General features: G+C 48.3%; 1 protein-coding gene across 1 annotated transcript in view; it reads right to left on the bottom strand.

Annotated features, from left to right (window-relative positions):
- SNCB (synuclein beta) overlaps window positions 1–19,386 on the bottom strand; it is a 131,931-nt gene that overhangs the window by 59,700 nt on the left and 52,845 nt on the right. Inside the window, exon 5 of the mRNA XM_075342363.1 lies at window positions 18,889–19,007. Coding sequence (XP_075198478.1) covers window positions 18,889–19,007 — 119 coding nt within the window. The remainder of the gene's footprint in view (window positions 1–18,888; window positions 19,008–19,386) is intronic.

Below are 19,386 nucleotides of genomic sequence, written 5' to 3'. Positions count from 1 at the left end.
TGGTAGAAGGGAGCTGTAAGGGGATTGGGGGGGAGCAAGGAAGGGGTGGGGTGTTGTGAGAGGTATAAGAGAGGGGGGTGTACTGATCACCTCCCCTTTCGTCGCTTGATCTTTGTGTCCCAGGACGTAGTGCTGCCTCCTGCCATGGCTGCCCTTGCTGAACTGCTGGAGATGGTGCGGGGGGCCTCCGAGGTAGTAGGAGTGGATGCCCTGAGGCAGCAGCTGGCAGCGGTCTGTGGGGCTGGAGCGGCGCCGCCTGCTGTTCCAGCGCCCGGGCCGTTGCTACGTGCTCGGCGGGCGCGACCGCCGGAGCGCTACTCCCCCAGCTGGAGGGGGAGAATAAGATCAAGGAGCCCCTGCGGGGACCCTCTGGAGCAGCGGCGGAGCCCTTCAACTCACCTAGGGGAGCAGCCGGCCACCGGGAGGAATCCGCGTCGGAGATCCCGTGGGTTGGGGGTGGGCGGAGCCTCGGCGAGGCCCACTTCCGGTCCGCGGCCTGCGCAGCACCAGACCGGAGCATGGATGACGGCAGCCCCCAGTGACGTGCCGGCTGGGGGTGGCGCTCGGCATGCCGGATTGCCGGAGGAGACTCCCTGCAGGCCGCAGGGGAGAGCTACAGGACGGAGGACGGGAGCGGATGCGAGCAGCGAGGTCAGGAGATCGGAGGAGGGGTACGGTGGCCCGCAGGCACAGAGGAGATCGGTAGTCACGGTCCCCCCCGGCGAGGAGCGTGCTGGGGGAGGGTCCCGGCGAGGAGCCAGCTCGGCACGGCCTTCCGGCAGTCGGCAGGGAGGGAGCCCACTGAGAACGACAGGAGAAGTGGCGGCGCAGCAGGATATCACGATTACAGCGAGAAAAGATGGCGGCAGGGCGCCACGGCGGGAGAAAAGGAAGAGGTCAAGCAGGAGTCGCCCGGACGAGCAGGGTGCGGTGACCGTGGTGGTCGACGGCCGCCAGGTGCGGGCTGTCCCCTCGCTGGTCCCCCCTGAGGATTTCGGCAGCGCATCAGACTCCAGCGAGGAAGAAGGAGCAGCGGCGGGTCGGACGGAGCGGCAGCAGGAAGATCATGGCACGGCTGTTCCGGCGTCGGCTCAACGGCAGCCTGGTGAGCAGACAACAGAAATGTTTCATGCTGTGGGTAGCGCGGGCGGGGGCGGGGGTTCCGTCGCGGGACGCGTTGCGCTGGGGGCGAGTGCGGTCGGGCAGTCTGGTTTACCGGGTCCGGAGTTTTGGGGGCAGCTTTTGGGGGTGTTGCAGGGGTTGTCTGCGGAACGGGTTAGTCGGACTGGGCCTGGGGCTCCGGTGGGGGCGTGGGTGGGCCCCACGGAGGTGGTGCGGACAGAAGCGCCGGTGCGCGAGGTTGTGGCGGGGGACCCGACCTCGGCGGCGGGTACGGGACAGGAGGCTGTGGGGCGGCTTCCGTGGGTGCGAGTAAGGAGGCGGAAAAAGAAAAGGAGGATGAGGTTGTGCGTTTGGATGATAGGGCGCGGAGTGAAATTTATGTGTGTTTTGAAGGTCAGTTAGGGGTTCATTTGAAAAAGGAGGTGAGGGAAAAGATTTGGAAGTATGTGGAAATTTTTTCCCTGCTTCCCTTGGAAAAGTTTAATTTGGATAAGGTAAAACCCAGTGATACAAAAAAGGAGAAGGAGGATGAGGAAAAACGGAGGTATAGGTTGATCCCGAGGACGTTTACTAACTGGCTACAGGCCTTTGCGATCTTAGCCAGTGTGATCGGGGAAAAGGAGCCGGAGCATTGTTCCGCCCTATTTGGATATATGGACGCGATAGGGGAAGCGTATAGAGTATACGGCGGTTTAGGGTGGTTGAGATATGATGAGCAGTTCCGGCAACGGAAGGCTCTGCGGCCGGGAGTCCAGTGGGGCCACAAGGATATTTCCTTGTGGATGCGGTTAATGACGGCGCCGGCTCAGCCCTTTCGAGGGGGTGCCGGGAGCCCGGGTGCGAGTGGCGGGTCCTCGGCTGGACAGAAAAAGGGAGCTTGTTGGCAGTATAACGAGGGACAGTGTAAGTTCGGGGCCTCTTGTCGGTTCAGACACGAGTGTTCCGGATGTGGAGGGTCCCACCCTCTGGCCAGGTGCTTCAAGAAAGGGAAAGGAAAGGCGGGGGATGGGTCTGGAAAAAGGGAGGACGCCAGTGAGGGTCGAGGCGATGCTTCCCTATTTAAGTAGATACCCGGATGTTCGGGCGGCGGAGTTGTTGGAACGTGGTTTTACGGAGGGCTTTCGGATTCCGTTTGAATCTGAGGCGCCGGTGTTTCGCCCGGGAAACCTGAGGTCCGCAAAAGAACATCCGGCGGTGGTGAAGGAAAAGCTGCAGAAGGAGGTGGAGTTGGGAAGGATGGCGGGCCGATTCCAGGACTCGCCATTCTCCAATTTACGGATTTCCCCCCTTGGGGTGGTACCTAAGAAGGAGCTGAACAAATTTCGGCTCATTCATCATTTATCTTATCCGGCGGGATTGTCGGTGAATGATGGGATATCACCGGAATTGTCGGCGGTATGTTATGTATCGTTCGATAGGGCCTTGGAGCTGGTAAGGGTAGCGGGGCGGGGGGCCCTGATGGCAAAGGTGGATGTGGAAGCAGCTTTTCGTTTACTCCCGGTGCATCCAGAGAGCTTTCATCTCTTAGGGTGTATGTGGGATGGTGAATACTATGTGGATCGTTGCTTGCCGATGGGCTGTTCCATTTCGTGTGTTTATTTTGAGGCATTCAGTACGTTTGTGGAATGGGTAGTCAAGGAGGTGGCAGGAGTCCATTCGGTGATTCACTATTTGGATGACTTCTTTTGCGTGGGTCCGGCGGGCTCTTCGGTTTGCTCCTTGTTGTTGTTCACGTTAGAGCGGATCGCGCGTAGCCTGGGTATTCCGTTGGCAAAAGACAAAACAGAAGGGCAGGTGACGGTTTTATGTTTCTTAGGTATCGAAATTGATACACTGGCAATGGAATGCCGGTTGCCGGAGGGGAAGCTGTTGGATTTGAAGGCGTCGGTGCGGTTTTTGTCTCAGGCCAAGAAGGTGCGGTTGCGCGAGTTGCAGTCAGTACTCGGGAAATTGAATTTCGCTTGTCGCATTATGCCGATGGGGCGGATATTTAATAGGAGACTGGCGGGCGCAACCGCGGGGGTAAAAGCTCCAAATCACTTTGTCAGAGTGACAAAAATGATGAAAGGGGATTTGTTGGTGTGGGAGGAGTTCTTGCACCGGTACAACGGTCGGACCCTTTGGATGAGCGAGGCAGTGTCCAATAGCCAGCTGGAATTGTACACTGATGCGGCTGGGGCGACAGGTTTTGGAGCAATTTTTCAAACGCGCTGGTGCGTGGGAAAGTGGCCGCGGCGTTGGGTGGAAGCAGGTTTGGTGAGGAATTTGGCGCTGTTGGAATTGTTTCCCATTATTGTGGCGGTGGAGTTGTGGGGCCCTGTTTTTGCTGGAAGAAGGGTTTGCATGCATTGTGACAACATGGCGGTGGTGCATTCCATCAACGCACTGTCGGCAAAATCCCCGCCGGTTGTGGGGTATTTAAGGCATCTAGTGTTGCGTTGCTTGGAGTTAAACATTTGCGTGGTGGCTCGGCATGTGCCTGGGATTCGCAACGAGGTGGCTGATGCGCTATCACGGTTTCAGTTTTGCAGGTTCAGGAAGCTGGTGCCGGAAGCGGACGCGGAGGGAGAACCTTGCCCGAACTGGCTGTGGGACCTGGCATCGGTATAGCATTTGAGGGAATTCGGAGATCGGTGTCTGAGGCTACTTGGTGCCGATATCAGGCGGTGTGGAAGGAATGGGCAGAGTTGGAAAGTAGGGAGTTCATGGAGTCGGGTTACAAGGGTCGAGTGTTGGGGGTACTGATGTTAATAAGTGGGGATTTTTCGGAAGGCAGGTCTGTTTCGGTGATTGGTTGCAAGTTGGCGGCGTTGGCCTTTTTGTTCCAGATGCAGGGGGTTCGGGACGCGACTAAGGATTTTCTGGTGCGACAGGCGATGAAGGGTTTTCGGAAAGGGGCTCAGTCGCGTGACTGTAGGCGGCCGGTGTCATTGCCATTGTTGGTGCGTTTAGTGGGGTGTTTAGGGGAGTTGTGTTCGTCTCCTTATGAGCGGGTGTTGTTTTCGGTAGCTTTTGTACTGGCGTTTTTTGGGGCCTTTCGTATTGGCGAATTGGTCAGCCCGACTAAGCAAGCGATGGGTGGTTTGCTGTTGGGTGATGTAATGCTGGGGGAGGATAGAGTGGAATGTCGGCTTCGCTTTTCTAAGACGGATCAGAGGGGCCGGGGGCGCTTAGTAGTGTTGTTCGCTTTACCAGGGCACCAGTTGTGCCCAGTGTTACATGTGTCAGAGTTTTTAAAGGTGCGCGGCGGTTACCCTGGTGTTTTTCTTAGACATGCGGACGGATTGGCTTTGTCGCGGTATCAATTCAATGCGGTGCTGAAGATGGCTCTAGCAAGGGTGGGGGAGGAGCCACGTGAGTACGGGTCTCACTCTTTCCGGATTGGGGAGGCAACGGAGGCCGCCAGGTGGGGTTTGAGTGAGGACTGTATCCGGCGGATTGGGAGGTGGGAGTCTTCCAGGTTCCGTTTGTACATTAGGCCTCACTTGGTCAGGTGATGGTCAGGGGTGGGGGATTTAAGGTTGGTGTTTGATGCCGGTTTGTGGGGCAATTTCTTGTTCTGTTGCTGTTTTTATTCGTGGTCTTTGTATTTTATAGGTCCATGCCTTGTGTGGATCCTCGGGCACTCCTATGTGTATTGGGGAGCGTTACGGCCGGATGTGCGGCGTGACGGTCGGCAGCTTGGAGTGTCGGTGTCGGAAGCTCGAGTAAAGTGGCTCGGAATTCGGGGCATGACCTGGGGTAGGGTGCACCCTGAGGTGGCTTATTATAGCCGTATGGATCGTGTCCCTGATGTGTTAATTTTGCATGTGGGGGGGAACGATTTGGGAGTAAGGTCGGCGAGGGAATTGAAAAGGGATATAAAGCTGGACCTGTTACATTTGTGGAGGGCGTTCCCGGGCATAGTTATCGTTTGGTCAGACATTATAGCTCGGACGCAGTGGCGTTTTGGGAGGTCGGTGGACCGTATTAATAGGGCCCGGAGCAAGCTGAACCGGGCTATTGGCAGGTTTGTGGCGAGAAATGGTGGGTTGGTGGTGAGGCATAGAGAATTGGAGGAGTACACGGAGCAGTATCTAAGGAGAGATGGGGTTCATCTGACTGATGTGGGTCTGGATTTATGGATGTTGGGTTTGAGGGATGGCCTAGAGCAAGCACTGGGGGTGTGGGGGGCTCGGGCCAAGTAAGGGTGTCACTTGGCCGGCCTGTGGCGGGGTGATAGGTCCGTCTGAGAGGTTGGGAGTACCGACAGTCGGTTTTTTGGTACGAAGTCGCTCAAGGGGAGTGGCTTCGGAGTGGATGGGAACTTGTGGGCGGAGGTCCCGCAGGTTCTGGGTAGGGGTAATTAACGATGGAACGTTGTTACCCCTCACCTTGGGCCGGGTGGTCACGGCCAAGGTGGTCCTCTGGGCCGGTTTGGAGGTTACGGCCGGGGGGTTAGGAATGATGGTTTGCCTCTCGGACGGATCTATCGGTGTTTCTGGTTATACGGGTATATATGTATAAGGTTAAGTTTAACAATTGAGTGGCATGTTGGGCCACGAGTTTTGGTATACATATATACGGTAAAATAAAACTGTGGCCATTCCTGCAATAAAGTCGTGGTTCTCGTCTTTATTTAGGTAGATATAGTACGGGGGTGTTTTGCAGGATAACCTGCTTATCCCTTATAGATGCGTCAAGAAGGGCAGTGAGCCCCATAGGGGTGAATGGACCCCATGACGATCGGGAGGGTGCAAGGTTAGGAAAGGGTTAATGGGTTTGCATGGGATGGGGGATATGTGGGAGTACAGGATTGGTAGAAGGGAGCTGTAAGGGGATTGGGGGGGAGCAAGGAAGGGGTGGGGTGTTGTGAGAGGTATAAGAGAGGGGGGTGTACTGATCACCTCCCCTTTCGTCGCTTGATCTTTGTGTCCCACCCGCCCGCCCTGATATATAATTATATGTATATGTTTAAAAAAAAAAAGTGAAAAGGTGATGGTTTTTCAAAAAAAAAAAAAAAAAGAGGAATAAAGGTGAATACAAGGTTGAGTTGCTAATTTATTGTTGTCACAGCGGGGTGATAGGTCCGTCTGAGAGGTTGGGAGTACCGACAGTCATTTTTTTGGTACGAAGTCGCTCAAGGGGAGTGGCTTCGGAGTGGATGGGAACTTGTGGGCGGAGGTCCCGCAGGTTCTGGGTGGGGGTAATTAACGATGGAACGTTGTTACCCCTCACCTTGGGCCGGGTGGTCACGGCTGAGGTGGTCCTCTGGGCCGGTTTGGAGGTTACGGCCGGGGGGTTAGGAATGATGGTTTGCCTCTCGGACGGATCTATCGGTGTTTCTGGTTATACGGGTATATATGTATAAGGTTAAGTTTAACAATTGAGTGGCATGTTGGGCCACGAGTTTTGGTATACATATATACGGTAAAATAAAACTGTGGCCATTCCTGCAATAAAGTCGTGGTTCTTGTCTTTATTTAGGTAGATATAGTACGGGGGGTGTTTTGCAGGATAACCTGCTTATCCCTTATAGATGCGTCAAGCGGAAGCCTAAAAATATACGATATCTTAGTTAAGAAAAAAAGTGCTGACATGCTATAAAGAAGAAAAGGTATTGATTTTTGTATTAAGTATACAACTGCCATCCCCTTCTCCTAAATGCAGCGATGCCCTCTGTTACATGACTGGCAAATGCCTAAATTTTGTGCTGATGACAAGACATTGTTTTCAGTCTGAGTCTTTATGTGACCTACTTTTGATTTCTGATTGTAGTTACTGTTCCTCTTACACTCCATCACATCTTGGTTCTGCAATCTAGTTATATGGTCTCTCGGGAGTCTGACTTCTGGCTTATTCACTTTTTACAGAAACTATGGACTTGAATACTTCATTTTCCAAAACTGGAGGAAAAGCTGTCATATAATTTTATACCTCACCATGTCTGTTTTTCAAAACCAACTCTATACCAGACACCCCTGTCTAGGTTGCCAACCTTACAGAAATTTCCGGACAGTCTGTAAAAAAAGGGCACTTTTTTGCCCTGTCCATAAAAAAAAATTAAGGTGTGCGTGATTTTTCTTGAAGCTGTAGAAGAGATTAATATTTAATAGATTTAATAGATTATTTTGACTGTAATCATCATTTTACCATTTACAGTGAATGCAGCTAATGTCTTCATATCGGAATTATGAGCTGTAGACATTGATGTCATTCATAGTAGGGGATAACCGATGACCGCGGCTCCTAGACTGGCTAGTCTTAGTAGGTTAGGGGAACCCTAGCTGTTCCTTATCCCAGAGGTACTTTGGATGGTGAAGAGTTCTGGATTGCCAGGCTAGCCCTACTCTTGGCCAGCCCTGCTCTAATACCACCTTCTCCCCCACACTTGGGGGGGTGGCCGTTACAGTGCCTGTGCCCCCGCAACCCCGCAATCACCAGGCCATACGAGATACGACCAAGATCAGGAACACCCAACAATCAGGACGTACCCTGTATGTCCAAGATCAGAATGGGGGTTAAAGTTGCTCAGTAGATCAAAAATTTGCAAACTCTTTTAGGATAGAAGGTAAAGTAATTCTAGGGTTTCTGATATACAGAAGACAATTGTCTACATATAATCCAATTCTATGCATAGTGTGACCAGCAGGGATGCGCTGAATATTTACAGTCTTTCACAATGCAACTGCCAGATGCTCCATTACTATAACATAGAGCAAGGTGGAAAGTGGGCATCCCTTTTTCATCTTAAGCACAAACCTCTGCTTATTCATACCATCAATGACCTTAAATAATTACATAAGGTTTTCTACAATGCATTGAAATGGATATTCTCCCTAAATTTCTTTATCTCGTTCACTGTTTTCCAATTTCACTACCACAGACCTTTTTTAAGCAACTGAATGCAGCTTGCCATAAGGTCATATCAAGATGAGATAGACCTTGCCTGGCACGCAGATTTCTAAACAGATCTGAATTTAAAAGGGGTGCTGATTTTTAAGATTTCCAGCTTTATTTTTTAGCCTCTACTAATGACTCTGTGGGACTAGTTTAATGGCGCTGATCAGCAGCATGGCTTGCGTTGAAGATCTCCATTATCGGTGACTTCTTTACACTGGATTCCAAACCAAACTTGCCCCTCAAAACTGTTATTTCCTTCATTAATGCATGATCTCCTCCAGGTTTGGGATCGGGTAAATCTAAGGCTTAAAAACTCAAAAATACCTGCCCTACTAACTCCACTCTTTGACAATCCAAATTTTCTTCCAGGAATAAGGGTTAAGAGATTTATGATATGGGCATCAAGTCATAAAATCAGACTGCAACCAGTCGGTGTCTGTGCTAAGATCTTACTTTACTTCTTTTGAATCACTTTCACTTCAGGACTCTACACCAAGATGTATAATATCTCAAATCTATTTCATTCTCTCGTCTCTCGTTTATTTTGATGCATCTTGGTTCATGAAGGAATGGAAGAAGGAAACTGGGTCATACTTCTCTAATGAGTTGTGGAATAAAGGCCGCTTTACACACTGCGATATCGGTACCGATATCGCCAGCGTGCGTACCCGCCCCCATCGGTTGTGCGACACGGGCAAATCTCTGCCCATGTCGCACAACATCGCCCGGACCCGTCACACTACTTACCTTCCCTGCGACATCGCTGTGACCGGCGATCCGCCTCCTTTCTAAGGGGGCGGTTCGTTCAGCGTCACAGCGACGTCACAGCAGCGTCACTGAACCGCCGCCCAATAGAAGCGGAGGGGCGGAGAAGAGCGGGACGTAACATCCCGCCCATCTCCTTCCTTCCACATTGTAGCCGGGACGCAGATAAGGTGAGGTTCCTCGTTCCTGCGGTGTCACACGGAGCGATGTGTGCTGCCGCAGGAACGAGGAACAACTTCGTTACTGCTGCAGCAATGATATTTCAGAATGGACCCCCATGTCACCGATGAGCGATTTTGCACGTTTTTGCGACGATGGAAAATTGCTCATAGGTGTCACACGCAAAGGCATCGCTAAAGCGACCGAATGTGCGTCACAAATTCCGTGACCCCAACGAGATCACTTGAGCGATGTCGTAGCGTGTAAAGCCCGCTTAAGGCTTGCTCCTGTATGCACAGGCTTCCCATGGCATGTCGGGCACAGGGAAAGAAACTCTAAAATCATCACTAGATGGAGATGGTACCACTGCCCAGTTGGTCTGCTTAGAATATATCCCTCAGTTTCCAAACCATTTTGGAGGTGTGAAATAACAGATTGTACTATGCTCCATATACTGTGTAAAGGCCCCGTCACACACAAAGAGATCGCTTACGAGATCGTTGCTGAGTCACAGTTTCTGTGACGCAGTAACGATCCCCTTAGCGATCTCGTTATGTGTGACACTTACCAGCGATTAGGCCCCTGCTGTGAGATCACTAGTCGTTGCCGAAGGGTCCGGACCATATTCTTCAAAGGCAATGTCCTGCTGGGCAGGACACATCGCTGTGTGACAGGGTCCCAGTGACTGCCGAGATCGTTATACAGGTCGTTACTGCGTCGTTGGTAAGGTCTGACTCTTTGACATCTCACCAGCGACCTCCCAGCAACTTAACAGCGATCCTTATCAGGTGGAATCATTGTCGGGATCGCTGGTAAGTCGTTGTGTGTGACTGGGCCTTAAGTGTTCCTCAATCTCTCATCTCAACTTGGAACAAATTTTTTGATGTGTACAAATATGTCTCTAGTGAGGATTTATCCAGATCTCCTCAAATTGGCCTTTTCTTCAACACGTTCTTTTAAAAAAGGTTTGAATCGCTACCTAACAGTTCTCCGATCCATTGTTCCAAAACGATAGCGCACCAGGATAGCGCCTTCTATACTTGAGCGGCCCTCAGAGATGGTTATTTTGTGTTAAGCTTCCTTCCTTACTTTCTAAATAAAGGCTAGTTTTATATGTTTGTTTTTCCTTATATATTTTATGAATAACTCGTTTAATATGTAGTTTATTCATTCTAATTATAACAAACAATTTCTGAAGAAAAAAGAAAAAAAAAAAAAAAAAAATCGGCAGTCTGAAATCAGTCATGTTCAATCCTTAACTCCCCCAACAATCATCTGTCAGAGACCCCTGTACAAGTTAGATTTGTTAATCAAAGCCATCAATATCAGGCTGAAGACAGTCTGTTTATAAGGGCCTTTAAATGATAGAGTTAATGGGGTGTTACACGCAGCAATATCGCTAGCAATATCGCTGGTGAAAGCACCCGCCCCCGTCGTTTGTGCGTCACGGGCAAATCGCTGCCCATGGCGCACAATATCGTTAGGAGCCGTCCCACGGACTTACCTGCCTAGCGATGTTGCTGTTGCCTGCGAACCGCCACCTTTCTAAGGGAGTGGTTTGTTCAGCGTCACAGTGGCGTCACTAAGCGGCCGCCCAATAGAAGCAGAGGGGCGGAGATGAGCGGGATGTAACATCCCACCCACCTCCTTACTTCCGCATTGCTGACCGCAGGTAAGCTGCAGTTTGTCGTTCCCGAGGTGTCCCGAGGATAGCAATGTGTGCTGCCTTGGGAACGATGAACAACCTACGTGCTCAACAATCATTGATTTTTTAAAAAGGAACGACGTGTCAACGATGGATGATAAGGTGAATATTTTCTATTGTTAACAGACGTTCCTTGCTGTCCCACGCAATGACGTCGCTAACGATGTCGGATATGCGTCACGGAATCCGTGACCCCGGCGATATATCGTGAGATCCGTCGTTGCGTGTAACGGGGCCTTCGGTCCCAAAAGCCACCGTTAGTATCTTTAGAGTGACATCCAGGAATGTAACTATAGTAGGTGCCAGGATTTCAGTCTCATCCTGACCCTGAAGTCTAAGAAGTCCAAATGGTCCTGTGACGCCCCGGACTAGTCGGGTCGTCCCAGGTAGTCACACACAACACCACAACCCCCTCCCAGTTAGGTAACATTAGCCAACCTAAAAACCTTGTTACCACCCTCCAGGTTTGATGTTCACACCAGGGGGGCGGAGCCAGGCAGTTGGCTCCGCCCACCCAGGAGTTCACAGGCCTGGAGGCAGGAAAACAAGTAGTCTAGTACACACTAGTTCAAGTGCAAGTCGAGAGCAGTCAAGGTCATTGGCAGTCTTGTGTCCGTGCCCTGATAAGAGACTACCAGGTGGCTGGGTCGGAGCCCAGTCGCCATTGGCAAGGAGGCAGACGGTGGTGGCCGCCTGCAGGAGACCGAAAATATGACCGGTGGAACTGTAAGGGACCGGGACAGGGTAGTGGCCCGCCGGAACCGAACCAGGGAGCCAACTGGATACCGGAGCACCAGGCAGGGTACTCAGACCCAGCACAAAGCCCTGAACCGACAGGGCCAAGTCGAATCAACTGATTGTGGACTGGACTTAAGGACCTATCCTACACAAGTCCCTTTAGAAGACAACACCCCAACCATACAGGGTAAAGCCACCGCCAAGGCATAGAGACCCAAAGGGCCAGCGTCTGCGGGCAAACGGGCTCCTACGGCATATACAAGTCGGGGAGCGGACTACCGGTGTCTAGGCATAGGAGTCAAACATTTTACACACAGAGGTGCAGGAGAAAGGCGGAAACCACCAACCTACTCTGGGAGAAGCTGCAGTCGGCTCCGGGCCCCGTTCATCACTCCGTTTGGTTTACCAGAGACTCCAGTGTCTTGTGTCAGAGTGAGTACACCAGTGCCATCAGGCACCGCACTGCATCGCAACACTTCACCCTGCACCCCGACCCTTGCCTACCAGGCCCCGGGACCATCACTCCCCTACCCACGGAGGGGTCAATAACTAGCTGCGCCATTACACCGCTCCCAGGAGCCCCCATACCTTCACTGCAGCGGTGGTGTCTACAATCACCACAACCCGTGGGTGGTGTCACAAACTATCATCCCAAACCAAACACCAAAATTCCCGCTTGTAGTGCCAACTCCCTTGCAGAGCGACGTGACCCCCGGGTCTGTGAGAGGCTCAAGCCACCACCCACAGTACGAGCACGGATCCGAGCGGCTCGGCGGTCGCAGCCGAGCCTGCGGGGTGGTACAGTCCCTTAGGCTCATCTTAGTAGACTAATTTTGCATTGGGGCCTTTGACGTTGTGCTCCGTTCACACACTGTATATTGGGGTTTTTATTCACTTTTGCTGTGATTCGAGGTAGACACAGTAACACTGTCTCTTTAACAAGTCCAGCAGGTTATTAAAACATATTGCATAAACTGCTCCTCAAAGCATGAGTCTCTTGCAGCTTTAGAGGCAAAATAATCAATCACGGATTACAGTCTGCTACCCTTACGGTGTTGGATACAGTCTTCCAGTATCTCACAGACCCCAGTTAGTATTCACCCACAGGTTTTCAAGTGCGTCATAGTCGCGATACGTCAGCATCAGAGGCATGGCAGCCTCCAGACACTGACTCCTGCCAGCATCTACACCGGACCTCTGCCAGAGGCTCCTTACTACAGCCCAGCACTATCCCTACTGGCTGCAGTCTCTACACATGTCAAACACACAGACTCCATTTTACGTGTATCATGTGACACAGACACACCCATGGGTGGGGTATGTAAGTGGCCCGACCCACCCATCTCTCCAGCCACTTATGATCCTCACCCTGTGAATACTATAGCAAACATTTGCAACACTAAAAGTATCAGCATTCCTGAGGATCACACCACTTATGTGGTACATACCGGCCATTAATAATGTAGTCGGTCGCCTTCTCACAGGCCCATGAGCTTCAAGTTATGCCACTGGGGAGACCACAAGCAGCCACTGGCTATATGCCCAAATTCTATCCACTGTGATGGCCAATTTCCGCACAAATTTGTTTCACAATAGTTGGCCACGTCTGGCCACACGCTTAGCCTTAGCACATTATGGGTTGGTCAGACATAATATTTAAATGTGCAGTGAGATAATAGAAAAGATCACTGAAGAACATATTATGATGACTCACATGATGACTAAGCAAACAATCCAGTCTGGAAAAATGCATGCTGTAGGTCAGCTGTTATGTGCCTGTGCACTGATAATCAGGTAGGAGATGGAAGGCTTTAACAGCTTTAAGGTACCGTCACACATAACGAGATCGCTAGCGAGATCGCAGCTTAGTCACGGTTTCTGTGACGCAGTAGCGATCCTATTAGCGATCTTGTTATGTGTGACACCTACCAGCGATCAAGCCCCTGCTGTGAGATCTCTAGTTGTTACCGAATGGTCCAGGCCATTTTCTTCAAAGGTGATGTCCTGCTGGGCAGAACACATCGCTGTGCTCGACACTGTGTGACAGGGTCACAGTGACTGCTGAGATCGTTATACAGGTCGCTACTGCGACCTGTATTGTTCCTGCATCGTTGGTAAGATCTGACTGTGTGACATCTCACCTGCAACCTCCCAGCGACTTACCTGCGATCCCTATCAGGTCGCATCGTTTTCGGGATCGCTGGTAAGTCGTTGTGTGTGACTGGGCCTTTACTAATAGTGCTGATAATGGGGTGTACCAGTTAAAAGACTGTGAGCCATTGTCTGTCAATGGAGTTGTTTGTACTACACTGGATCTACGAATGGCTTCTTTCCTACAGCTTGGACACCATCCAATTATCTTTGTAGAAGGCCTGATAAAGGTGATCCCATTGTGAAGGCAAATGGAGGGTTCATTCACTGTCTGATAGAGAAGCCCTGGAATGAGGGGTTTGCAACCAAGCTGTCAATGCAGAAATCGGAATGATTTAGGAAGCGCGGAAGTGCGTGCCGCTTTCAATGGAAATATGATGGTGTTTCAATTACTTAGGCAATGGGATATGCTAACTTTACCCATCAATCAAAGTCACAAGATCAATTTTGTTGGCATATTTTAAGAAGAAATCTTTATCCGGTGATGATTTCGCACCGCTAGTTCGACATGAATATGTATGCTGAAATAGCGCTTGGCAGTGGTCCATATTTCGGATTGTATTTCAATCATCATTCCCATTTAATAACGGGTCTTTTATCTTACTGGGAGTGATCCAATTTAACCTCTCGCTGCGATCTTTTGTCTTCATTAAGGTTATATTATTAACTAAATAAAAGCACTTCCTTGTATCTGCGCTAAGCATATGAAATAAATATAATAATTAGTTTAATGTTACGTGCTCCATTTACAGAGAATATAATCTTCCTATAAAACCAGGCTGCTGCGAGTCCCGGCACCGCGCTTCGCCTCGGCAGACGAAAAAAATAATACATCAGGTAAAACAAATCAGTAGATTTAAGCAGTGTAAACTGTGGAACGAGCCTGTGTTCTGCGTGTAATCTGCGAGAGCAGAGGAGAGGGCCACTCATATTTGTCTGTCGGTCATATGAACAGAGGGATTTATAGGATCAAAAGGAGACCTTGGGTGAGGGGGGCAAGCTTACTCCGTCCAATCAGTCTCCAGCTCGGCATGCTGCCTTCCGTCAGGGTTTTTTTCTCATCCTGGCGGTATAAGCTGTGGCCTCATTTTCTCAGCTGTTGCTATTTATAAGCTAAGCTGGAAGCAGTCCCTTCATTGTCTGAGGAGTATGTGTATTCCAAGACTCCTTTCCTTACTGCTCACTGCAGCAGGCACATAGAAAGCTTGTGTATCCTGTAGACTTCCCTCCTGTTATCTTGTCCTCTCTTATAAATATCCATTACCTTTGCTGCCGATACTACAAACGGCACCTTAGATCATGTATAATGCTCCATGCCATACACTTAAAGGGATAGTCCCAGGAACAAAGTATATGTTAAACAATAGATCTTGGAATAATAATAAAGTTCTACAATTGGATGTGTATAAAAAAAATTGTTCCTGTTATGCAATGTGTAAGGCTTGTTTCATACGTCAGTGAAAAACACAGACGTTTTTCACTGACATGTAAAAAACGCATATGTCCCTCCATGTGCCGCGATTCACGGCACACATGGGTTGTCCATGTGCAATCCGTGATCCGTACCCCGTGGTCCGTGATAGCACATGGAGATAAAGTCACCTCTCCCGTTCCTGCTGTCCGTGGTGCTGAACTCTGCTGTGTTTCCGGCCGCCGCTGTCTCTCACCTCTGCAGCTACTTCTGGGTTGGCTCTGGCTGCATAACTGAATATGCATGCCAGTAATGAGCCAGCCAGGAAGAAGCAGAGAGCAGCTGCAGAACACAGCATCGCTGGAGAAGGTGAGTTTAAAATGATTTTTATTTTCAATGTCTGTGTTTTTCTGGTACATGTTTCACGGACCACACCATAGTGTGGTCCGTGGGACATCAGTGATGCAAGAAAAAAACGGACATGTCTGTGCGGCAATCATGGACCTGTGTGTACGCCGCACGGAGACACGGTCAATGAAAAATCACTGATGTGTGCGCAGACCTATTGTTTGTAATGGGTGTGTGTATGTCCATGATTCTGGTACGTATAAAAACAAGCACATACGTACCAGAATCACTGACATGTGGAAAAGGCCTAATGGCCATGTCTGACCATACAGGGACAAAGTTTGATCATACCACACCTGGGCAGCGGAGAAAATAATAGAGAGTATACAGACCGGACAGCATGGGATTACAGAGATTGCTTCCTGTGAGGGTAAACATTTCTCTGCCTGTTCAAAAACAGGCAGGGAAATGTATTACCCTGGAGAAAAATCAGCTGTGATCCCCTGCTGTAATACCTGTATACTCTCTCTTGTGTCCTTCCCGGCCCAGGAGCTGTGGTATGATCAGACCACGTCCCTGTATGGTCAGACACGGCCATTACACAGTACATAACAGGAGCACATTTATAAGATTCTCAGCACAGGAATATTCTTTTAATACATCCAATTGTGTATCTATTGAATAAAATGAACTTTATTCCTAGGACAATACCATTACATGTGATTTATGAAGACTAAAAATAATGATGCGCAAATGTTGGAAATTTTTTTTGTCATGAATGAAAATAATTGTGCAGTTATACATCACTCCTCCAGTCAGTTACGCTGTTTACCGATCATATTAATTTATTTTAAATTTTGATAGATCGGGCATTTCTGAACGCGATGTTACCAAATATGTGTTTTTCTATTGTTTTATTTTAAATGAGGAAAAAGGGGGTGATTTGAACTTTCATGTTTTTCTAAATTTTTTCAAAAAGTTTTTTCTTTTTACTGTTGTTACTAGTTCCTTTATGGGACTTGAAGCTTATATATACTGCGATTGCTTGTGTTGTACAGCACAAATGCTATGTTCCTATGAATGCCGGTGCTAAGCCGGCATTCACAGGAACATATTGAAAGTGACAGGGGTCATCAGATGACCCTCAGCTATCTTGGCAACCCATCAGGGCCCCACGACCATCTCACATGGACGCCGATGCAAGCAGGGAATGACACACCCCTCGCCGGCATGCGTTAAATCCCGCTGTCAGAGAATGATGGTGGGATTTAACTAGTTAATTTGTGCAGGTGGATCTCTGATTAGAGACACATGTTGGCTGATCAGATCAGCTGACATGGGCCAGGAAATTTGCGGCCTCAGTGTGCAAGACTGCATCAAAAGGAGCGACACGACCCATGACATACCGGTAATTCATAAGTCGTGAAGGGGTTAAATATGTCATATGTGTATCCTTTTGGATAAATATACTAATTGATGTGGCTCATCATAGAGTTAACAATGACATAAAGCTGACCACTTGGCATTTGAGAGCCAGCTTTCTTCCTCTTAGAAGAATTCTAATTTGCATATGTGTATCAGGGTACACAAAACTCAGAGCCTCTGCCACTTTTGCCATTTTCTCCAACACATGGGTGTTTTCTATACATAGAACTGTTTGATATTATTATTTAAATATTTAAAATATCCAATATACAGTGTGTCCACCCATATCCTGTCCACCGCCATTAACTTGAGAACAGCGGCAGCTATATGCATAGAAGTGGTGTCTAGGTATAGTAAAGTAGCCATGCGCTATGCAGTAAAACCACCTATAGCGCCACCTGGTGGAAAACAACAGAGTTAGCATTTTTATCTCGAAAATGGAACGAGATAGAGAAAAAAAAATTACAAAGTTGTAGGGCATCATCAATTCAATACGAATCGACATCTTGCATACAGAAATGCTATGATAAGAACGTGTAAAACTCACAAGGCTGCGGACGTGAAGCGATACCTCATGGACACCTTCCTACAAGTCACTGGGCATGGTGGCTGCTTGGAGTGGCCTCCACACTCACCTGACCTGTCCCCCTTAGACTTCTTTCTGTGAGGTCACATCAAACAGCAGGTGTATGCGTCCCCTCCACCAACATTGCAGGACCTACGACGACGTATCACAGATGCTTGTGCAAACGTGTCACCTACCATATTGCACAACGTGCAGCAAGATACAGTATGCAGTCCAGAGACCAGATGTGCATTGTAGCTGACAGTGAGCATCAAAGTTAAATGAGCGCCATATACGTGACCAGCATTCAATGTTTTGGGGGCTCATGGGTTTCATATCATAGCATTTCTGTATGCATGGTGTCGATTCATATTGAATTGATGATGCCCTACAATTTTTTAATTCACTTTTTTTCTCTATCTCGTTCCATTTTCGAGATAAAAATGCTAACTCCGTAGGTGGTTTCATTGCACAGCGCATGGCTACTTTACTATACCTAGTAGTCACCACTTCTATGCCTATAGCTGCCGTCATTCTCAAGTTAATGGCGGTGGACAGGATATGGGTGAACACACTGTATCCCAACTATCTAACCGAGACAAAAAAGGGCTACCATGGCATAGAGTCCTTTGACAGGCAGTTTTTTGCTCATATTTTTACCAATTGATAATATAATACGTTGACTATTGTTCCTTTAGAGATCTTTTTATAAGAATCTGGGCAAACTGTGAATGGCATCAATACAATAATTTGGTCCTTCTACAGTTTATTGTTAGGCCACAAAAAAGATGTGATCAGCTGCTTCGTCAGATGATGACTGCCTTAGCTGATGATCTATAGCCAATGTCGATCCCTGTAAAAGGACTTTAGTCTCCCAGTTACATAACAGATGGCTGTAATGTAAAGATAGTGAATTATGATCCACTCTGTCATCTAAATTAATAGATCTCCTTTCGCTGTAGTTTAGATCAATTAAAATATGGACTGATATTTTGTCATATTTTTTCAATGTCAGACATATCATTGGTGTAACCAACCGGTGCAGTCGAACAGGGGCCCAAAAGGTAAGGGGCCCAGTTTTACTCCAAAACAGGTGTCATTGTGCATTATGAGGAGCTTCTGAACTGCAAATGACCTATATACTGTTCTTGCACAGCGGCTCTCTTCTGTCTGTGTCCGCCAATGTCTTTTTTTGTACCTGGGGATTAAATCTGCTTTGACATCTACCCTGGGATTATTTAGAGTTGAACAGCTATGGTAAGCCATAGGAATAAATTGAATTATGTGCACATTCATTGTTAACAAGTTTCAATATTTCATAGAATTTCTCAATTTCTTTCGTTTGACTAAAACATCATTGCAAAAAAAAACTAAAATAGTTAGATGGTATAGAGACAGGGCTCCAAAATCTATCAGGTTGTATATCTGCCAGACTTCATCAATGTCTTATGATCATTTGTTCTTGAGATTACAATGTTCACTATGTCGTAACCCATAATGGAAGTTAGTTCAATTGTATGCATTATCATGTTATGAAAAGACATTTTTATATCAGTTAATATGACACAGGGTAATAAAAGGTCACAAACAAGTCCCATAGAGGTCATGATATCGCACCTTCATATCTGTAGGAAATTCATCCTTCTTCACTAGGCCAGTGGCGGCTCCAATGTTGGCAGCTCCGGACATGACAGCCCCACCCAACTGAGATGCCTGCTCTTTGGTCTTCTCAGCCACTGTATGAAACAAGGAAAAATCAATTCACATGGGGCTGAGGGTGGTAAAAAGAGGCGCTATCACAGCATAACAAGGTTTTATTAATATGCGGTCTTATTACATATACAGTAGTGACCAAAGGTTGTGCATTTTTTTAAAGTGTGCTTTCTTCTGTCAGGTTGTTGTGACGCCATTTTCCAGTGATGAACTGAAAGTCCATGAAGTTGTCATCATACAAGACCTTTATTTTAACCAAAATGCTTTTGAATATACTGTAGGTATGGTCATTTACCGTATTTTTCGCTTTATAAGACGCACCTGATTATAAGACGCACCCCCAAATTTGGTGAAGGAAAAGAGAATTTATTTTTTTAATGTTAAATGGGGTCCATCTTATAA

This window comes from Anomaloglossus baeobatrachus, chromosome 4 (genome assembly GCF_048569485.1).
Source record: "Anomaloglossus baeobatrachus isolate aAnoBae1 chromosome 4, aAnoBae1.hap1, whole genome shotgun sequence".
NCBI lineage: Eukaryota > Metazoa > Chordata > Amphibia > Anura > Aromobatidae > Anomaloglossus > Anomaloglossus baeobatrachus.
Note: the sequence above shows the minus strand (reverse complement) of the source record. Positions and strands in the feature narration are given on the sequence as shown.